Here is an 8,403-nt window from a genome sequence, read left to right on the forward strand (position 1 = left end):
ATCGAATCGATAATTGGTTAAATGGATGAATTTTCGAACCTTCCAGATGCCCAGTGGATCCGTCGATCTTCCCAAGCTTCACGCCTGATGGAAACGCGCTTCAATCTGTCTACGAAGCATTCAGATTCACCGAGTCTTACGGTGTTATTTTCCAATGTAACGTCAAGTATTGTCTAGGACCGTGCGAACCGGTAATTGAACAAATTCCAGGTTAATCTGTATAATCATTTCGTCGATGAAAAATATGAGAATGTTGATTGATCACAGGCTGTCTGCGAATGGGGACGAGAATCGGTAGAGTCATGGGGCAAGAGGCGTCGAAGAAGTCTCGCAAACGCGACGGAGGAAAAAGCAGAGGATATGACGTTGTCTCAGGAAATCCTTGTTCTCGATTTTGGTGACGAGAAACAGTCTGACTTCTTGAAGAGTGACGCCAGCATAGACTTCAACGAAGCCGGTAATTACTTCAATTACCCAGAACTCGTTATATCGCGAGCAACAAAAAAAAAAAAAAAATATTTCAATCTTATTTCCCAGACAAAACGGTGACCATTGTGGAGCCCTGTCCAACAAAGACCTCGGTATTAATTCTGGGCGTGACGTGTGCCCTGCTTGTCCTCATCTACATTTCCACGATCTTTTGTTACTACATGAAGAAATGGTTGTCACCCCGCAAAATGATGCCCTGAAGATTTCCCGCCGTGGCCCAAGGCTCACCGAGAATCTCTCGGCTGGTGACAAGAGTAGCGACCAGAAAAATTACGGATAAAGTGCAAAACTCACCTCGCGTAACGCGTCGTTAACGTGTTACTAGACTTGCACGCGATGAACCCGAGAGACACGTGTTCGTGTAGACGCGTGGAAAAATTACGACTTCGCACCGTCATTCTCGATATTACTCACGTTTCGCGCGAAACACTGGTTCCAGGAAGCGGGGAGTCGAGCCGTGCAATAAGCGTCCATTTTTCCGCGCAGACTACATCGTACGTACATATTCTCAGATATTGCGGTTTCGGATTTATCGCGATGCTTATCATCGGGGACTTATTATTTACTACACATTAGGCGAGAAAACAAGCAATTGAATTAATCGTAATACAGATATCCCTTATCCTCGAAGAATCTCTCAAGTGTAATCTTAACGAAGGAAAATTGAATTGAAAGTGAGAAAATAGGGGGTATCCCTAAAAAAATATGGAGGATGTATCGTTTAGATATCGGGATCTTGCACATGGCGGAAGTCACAAGCCGCTTGTGCAACACTCCGAAAAAAATCTTTCTGATTGACTATGATAAAAGCATACTCATTATAGAACACTTTAAATATAATTTTAAATTTAATTTCGACGATGTGAGCAAGTGACGAGGATCACGAGATTTGCCACTTGTGCAACGCTTCGTAAGGGGGATTAAATTTTACATACATATTGAGGATCGATTTCGTAGACAAGGATAAATATAGGCAAACAACATTGGTTTCAGAATATATTATGGGACTTAAGCTCTACACTTACACATTTTACATCTGACATTCCATTCATTTATACATAATATTTATCGTACATATCGGATCTTTTAGATCGCATGGGTCGAAGATCGCAGGGATCTTGCGTGCAATATTTCGTAGCGAGTCGCGGAACATTGATTTTCTCGAGGACGATGAAACTGTGGTAAAGTAAAATAAATAGAATATGCGAATACGTTTCGGTGTAAAACTCTCGATAATTGCTCTCAAGACTTATTCTAATTTTTATTATATCGAGAGATTGAAGGTTTCAATGTATTGCTCCACGAAAAAAAATATTCTCGAGAGCAATTGTCGAAAGTTTTATGTGTATCGGAATGGATATTTTCTTTTGACATCGCCTTCCTCGTATCGAGAAAAAAAAAAAAAAAAAAAAAAAAACGAAAATGAATCTGATCGTGGCATTTCGTCGATTGGACGGAAAAAAAATTGTTCCCCGATCCGCGATTAACTACGTTCTTTTCTCTAAGAGCAACCAGGGACACCCTGACGACAAACGTTGTAATAAGTACACTTTATTTAAGGACATTTTTAGACACTGCTAACTGTCTTATCTCTTAAGGGCTATTTCTGATCGGGTTGCAAGGAGAACGAGGTGGAACGAGCAACTTACTCTCTCCTTCTCTTCATACGCTTTGCATATTAACCTCTGGATGACTTTCCAGGTCGTTGCCGGCGAGATAAATGACCCCTCGATCAACTATCGTCCGGCACAGCCCTGGCCACATTTTTTACTCCGCGGAAATCGACTTGTAACCCGTATCAAGACTAGCGATATTTAAAGGTTCACGCTTCACTAACGTTTCTAACGATACAACTAGCATTTAAGGTAGAAAATAAACGGAGCATGTAAGCATAAGTAGAAAGAAGAAAAAAGAAATGAAAGAACGAACGAGAGAGAGAGAGAAAGAGAGAAAGAGAGAGAGAGAGAAAGAGAGAATTTTTTTTTTCGTCACGATTTAATAGATTCGATCTTCAGCTACGTGAAGAAAAATGGTGTTTCTATTGATAGCTCCAAAATCCTATCTTTCATGTTTTTATTGAATTTGATTGAAAAATCATTATCGAGGAGAAAAAAACTATGGCAAATTTAATATTGCAATTGGAAGATTAATATATAAAATCATCTAACAAGAATTAAAATGCTGATTGTTTGATATGAATTGTAAGAAAAACAATTTTTCCGGAATTATTAGATTCACACATTTCAAGAAATTTTATATCAAAATAATTATATATCCAAGTCTCATCAAATTTTAATTTTTATATTTATTAGTCGTTAGATTTATATCATCACATAAAAATGATTGATACAAATAAATGTAAATTAAAAAATCATTGTTAAAATAAATGATAATATCAATCATTCACATCTTATCTAATTGGAACAGGACATGTGACATTTGATTGGAACATATGTTTATAATTGATCGTAATCTTGTAACGTCTCGTAATGCAGAAGAAGAATAGTAGCAAGAAACACAATCATAAAATACATAATAGCGACAGTAATCATATTTTTGTATAAATTGCATTAAATATCATTTAAATATTGCTTTACATGATAAGTATCAAAAAAGAATATAAAAGGAATAATAGTTGGAACAAATACAAATAATTATTTATAAAGTTTTTCTTTATGATATCTTCAACTATTCCTGTTTACTTGCATTTATCGGAGTAATGATTAAAATGAATTTTGTAAATCAATTCTCAAAGATAAAAATGAAAAAAAAAAATAAATGTATATATTATTGGATCGTAATAAGTATTGAAATGAAGATATACATACACGCATCAATATCACTTGTACTCTATTTATGTACGTGAATGTTTTAATAATTAAACGAAGATCAATTTTTTGAAAACACCTTATTTCCTTTTCTTTCCATTTGATAATTGATATTATTATCAATGTATTTCCATTGCGCAAACTCTCATCATACGATTTTATAAAATTCTGGTAAAATGCAACTCGAGATTGTTATCAGTAATCGTCGATGAGCTGAACAATCAGACGCGTAAACAAATTGAAATAATTGGTCGACATCCAACAATTCGAACTCAAATCTGTATAAGAGCGCGTGTTGAAGATGCACGTGTATGCGTTTATTATTGTGACAAGTAATAATATGAATCACTTGATACGTTTACTGTCGATGAATAGTCAGTTGACTCTAGATAAAAATAATTGCGGCATTTTCGTTTAAAAATAGATTGCAATTGCATTAATCAAAAAAATTTTGAAGATGGTTGTATAGTAATGTTAGTTTTTCAAATTTATTAGATAAGTATTAGGTAAATTAAGCAAAAAAAAAAAACATTCATATTTATCAATGATTGGAAAAAATTGGAAAAAAAATTGCAATTAACGTTGCATTCTAAATGTTCTGCAGAAGTATATATCGATGACGAGTCATGTTTTAATGAGGTTTCAAAGGCTAGCATTAATCGATAACAAATTTAACTGCTCTCGACCCTCGAAGACAGCGGTTATCTAAATGATAAATATTTTCAGTCGCTCGTTAAAAGAGGTTTTGCAATACCAATGAAACGACTGAATCATTTGAACAGCAATGAATATCATTGGCCACAATAAACTTTATGGTTTTAATCCAATTTGAGAACTAAAAACACATTTATGAATATTAAAATAATTTGAACAATTTGAAAAGTTTCATTTGATAGAAGAATAAGTATATTTTAATAGAAATAATATAAATGCACCAATATAACAATACAAATAATTAAATAATCTCAATAAATCACGAAAAGAAAAAAAAATTCAATGAAAGAATCTGATTAAAAGCGACGTTTGAATGTCGATAAAGCGGATAATGCGCAACTTTTTAAGCCTTTAATTTTTTACTACTCGGTCGATAAAGCAAATCGCGACGTAGTGGACAACGAGGTCAGAGCGAGACTACACCCGTAACGATCCCGTGTTTGAATTCAAGGTTTTCGCGGAAACGAAGTATGAAAGATGCTAGTAATCGTTTGGAATCGTGATCATCCGTGTCGTCGTTGTCTTTCATCGTCGTACCAAAAGCAAACGTATGGCAACCTCGTCAACCTCGATACGCCTTCGCCAATGATAAGATAAAGGTTAGCATGTGTACGTTTCTCGTGAAATCGCAAACGTAGGCGTTGTTGTATTTCGCTTTATTCGTGTGCACTTCGATCCTTGCGTTCGTTTCTGATAATGCTTTTTCTTTCTATGCATTCTTTTTTCTTTTTCTCTTTTCTTTTTCGTCTTTTTTCTTCTTTGTCTTCACAATATCGTGAAAAAGCGAATGGATTGTGCAAACGAATGAATCGAATAATCTCGATGAAATGAGAGTTTCTTTTTGCGAGGTTAGCCTAGTCTACAGGTATGCGCAGGTATGCGCGAGTAGGCGCCATCGTGTGACCGCCCACGGAGAAGGTATATTTCTGCATCCGTACGTGGGCAAACGATGCGATTATGACGCTTAACTTTTGTATATATATTGTTAATCAAGGCTGTATCATTGATATATTTCAAATTCACATTGCATTTCATTTTTTAAAGTTTTCAGATTATAAAATTTAATATTGAAAATACAATGACGGAATTCATATATGCATGTAATCTATTACAATATATCTATGTGATTAAAGTACAAACACATATACATTCACATATACAAAAGATAACGTATACAATGCAAACATTAATACACAGCAATGGAACTATATGCACTGATGCACGTGTGGCGCTCTCCCAGTTAGCATGTACGTAAATAAACTTCAGTTATAAACTCGGGTCTGCAATTTTAGCAAGTGCTCTTCATTCTGGACAAAAGAGCTTAAGTACATATTTAACTGTTATTTTTTTGTATCATTTATGACTAATTATTATATATATTATACTATAATGTATATTATTTTAATATTTCTTCCTCTAAATTTGATTGTATGATATACATAAAATGATTGTATGATATTTAAAGATAAACGAAGATATAATTGATCGAATAGAATAATAAAACAATTTAATAGAAATTCGCTTGAAACGTGTTGTAATAAATACATAACAAACTAATATTATACATTGAACAGAAGCCAATTATATGAAAACATGAACAGTTTCAGCTCAGACAAGATTTAATCAATCGTTTGAACAAAATAAGTATCATAGACGACAGCCTGTCTCGCCAAGAACCCTTGAAAGATACCTCTATGTTCAAGTAACAGACAAGGATAGCGGAAAGAACCGTCTAATGCGTTTTTTGCAAAGAATTATGATCGTAACACCCTTTTCTTTCACATTCGCATTCTCACGTGGCTTTTGCCGCATAAGTAAGGTAGGTAAGGGCCATATGAGTAGTACAGTACATAGAATTCAAAGGTGAGGTGTCGCAAGTCAAGGCAGTGGTAAATAGAAGCACACTTATCTCGCTCACTCTTACTCTCAATCCGTTAATTCTATCCTTTGTCGTATGCACATACACATACACACAGAACAAGTACAAGTGCGTGAAAAGAGAGCAAGGAAAGCGAAGGCTACAGATCTCAAGCAAACGAACATGGAGGAGAAAGAGGGAAAGAGAATGGTCGGCGTACATCATTTGGGCGCCGAGAAGTCTGGCGCGACCAGGCCAAGCCAGGCCAGGCCAGAGGCGCGTCTCTGGTTACGCGACCATTTGGGGCGCCAAGCATGGAGCGCCGAGGAGGTGAAAGGAGCGGGAGGAAGGACTGATAGAAGGGAAAACCATAGGAGAGCAAAGAAGAACAGAGAAGAGGACTCCAGAGGGACTAGTAGAGACGAAGGTAGGCGTTCGAGCATCGTTGTGTCGAGCTTTGAACTGTAGAACGTATAGGGCGGCATTGTGGAAGGAGAAAGAGGGGAAATCAACGAAGGGGCCCCAGCAGGCTACATTCCAGCGGGACGCGAGTTTTCAAACATGGCTACCCACGTGAATGTAGGTCCACGACCGATCGTATAACACGCACACATGTTCGACCTTACAAACTACAAGATCTCCTCTTTCTTTCTCTTTCTTATTCTTGTTTCTCTTCGTTTCGCATGTATAATCTGTTCGGAACGATTCCCTCTCATAACGTGCTCCTTCCCCTAATGCCTGCTCCGTCACACGCTTATACTGACACTAACCCACAGAATCCCCTTGCCCCTTTGCACCATCGGGTTGTTCGTTTCCCCTCTCCCCTCACAGCAATCCGGACGGCCCGTCCGACCGAGCTGGCGACACCCTGTCTGGCAAGACCGGCCGACGGACAAAGGAGGGGGAGCCTGGCCGCTGCGTTGCCACGTCCTCGGACTTCGAGCTGCACCTACCTTCGGCCTCAAGGACAAATCCGATGAACGTGTCAGCCGTCGTGGCGTACTTAGGCGACTGCCGGTCTGCTACTGCTATGCCTGTTACCGATATTCATGATCGCTCGTTCTTTTTAATGAACGGACAGAGTTTGATTACGATTAAATAAAGAATTTGATTGCAAAAAGTTTGATGATTGACATTTCATAAAACGAAAGGAAATGAAACCTCATTCTTTTTATAACGAGCATAAAATACAAAATGATATATACGATGATATATACTTATAAAACTATGCGAAGGTCAAATTATATTCAGTCAGGTATCCACTCGGCACAACGTTTGTAGTTGTCAGATGTTATTTAGGAAAGTTTGGAATCGGTATAATCGACGGAGCGAGAATAACCAGCAAGATTCTTAGAAATGCAATAGGGTGCTCCTTCGTGGAACGACAGAAGGATCGGACGGGTCTCAGTTTCTGCTGGTGGCGCGAATCGTGGAAATTTACGAGGCCTCGGTTCGTTTCTTTCTATGCGAATTGTCTCGCTCGCTCTTATTTCTTCAAAGTATATAGTTACTAACACGCGGCTTGCGTCATTGCTCGCAGGTCTCTCCACGTCCGTATACGTTGCGGCCTACGTGCGGCTCAGCGATATGGCAACCGCGCGTAAAGCTAAACATATTAACTGTCGGCTCACGCCACAAAAACAACATGATCTCATTCCACTACGTATGTATATGCAAGGAACGTGTGATCCGCATGCACGCTTCGAAATCTCATTCAGAGATAACTAGAAGTGGATAAGAGCATTCGAGAAATGAAAAATAAGAACAGGACGAAAAGTATGAATAACTATCCAACAGTGACTCGTAACGGTAAGTCGGTAGAATGGTCTGGTAATAACCAGCAAAGAACAATACAGATCGCATTACCCCACTGGGGCTATAATAGGAACGGCTCCTCGACCCTAGGAGATTACCAATACCAGCAAAGTTGACACGGCCACGAGTATTTTTCCTGGAAGGCAAAATCCCCTTACCTCACCGGCCTTTCCCCTTATTCGATGCCAATAAAACTTCCTAGACGACGGTCGCCGAGTTGGCGCTCGTCTACGGCAAACTTTCAAGAATCGTACCGTATGCGAAGTCTGACGTAGGTCTTCAACGATTTAACCTAGATAACACGCCTAATCTCAGCCACACGAGAAAACATCGTAACTCGAGTCGTGTTTGCTATTCTTTTAACGCTCCTTCGATGGGTTCGATTGCGATTCAATGAACAGAACGAAATTCAGCGTAGCATATGCTATCGTAATACCGAGAAAAGGCACGGTCAAGTCGCTAAGAGAAAGGCGAGCAAAAATCACGGCTCCATGCTGGCTAGCGCGGACCGAGAGTTGGTAAGCAGCGAGCGAGCGAACGGGCAGGCAAGCAGTCAGACGAGCACAGCAGACAATATGGCGCCGAGAGCGTCGTCACGCTGGCGTGACGTTTCCCGCGCGCGTCATTAACGGAAGTGAGCACACAAAATGGCGGAGTTTTACGGAGCTGAGGTGTGAAAGGGAGGATAAAAGGCGAGAG

The 8,403-nt window shown here is 38.8% G+C and overlaps 2 protein-coding genes across 11 annotated transcripts in view; both read left to right on the top strand.

Annotated features, from left to right (window-relative positions):
• Nucleotides 1–1,800, top strand: part of LOC102673846 — a 52,353-nt gene extending 50,553 nt beyond the window's left edge. For all 3 annotated transcript variants that reach the window (XM_031508558.1, XM_031508559.1, XM_006611538.2), the window contains 3 exons: nt 47–191; nt 268–457; nt 538–1,800. In XM_031508558.1, the coding sequence (XP_031364418.1) occupies nt 47–191; nt 268–457; nt 538–689 (487 nt within the window). In that variant the 3' untranslated portion in view covers nt 690–1,800. The remainder of the gene's footprint in view (nt 1–46; nt 192–267; nt 458–537) is intronic.
• Nucleotides 1,801–3,823: 2,023 nt separating this feature from the next.
• LOC102673714 overlaps nt 3,824–8,403 on the top strand; it is a 17,911-nt gene continuing 13,331 nt past the window's right edge. The window contains exons 1-4 of one of the 8 annotated variants that reach the window (XR_004149790.1): nt 3,831–4,630; nt 4,897–5,004; nt 5,083–5,278; nt 5,639–7,012. Coding sequence is in view for 1 of the 8 variants with exons in the window: in XM_031508560.1 (XP_031364420.1) it covers nt 5,986–6,316; nt 6,721–6,869 (480 nt within the window). In the remaining 7 variants the exon portion in view is untranslated. Of the gene's footprint in view, nt 5,005–5,082; nt 5,279–5,522; nt 8,109–8,403 lie in introns of those variants that run through there. The other 7 variants (XR_004149789.1, XR_004149788.1, XR_004149792.1 and 4 more) reach the window with 7 other exon arrangements.

This window comes from Apis dorsata, unplaced genomic scaffold, assembly GCF_000469605.1.
Source record: "Apis dorsata unplaced genomic scaffold, Apis dorsata 1.3 scaffold_89, whole genome shotgun sequence".
NCBI lineage: Eukaryota > Metazoa > Arthropoda > Insecta > Hymenoptera > Apidae > Apis > Apis dorsata.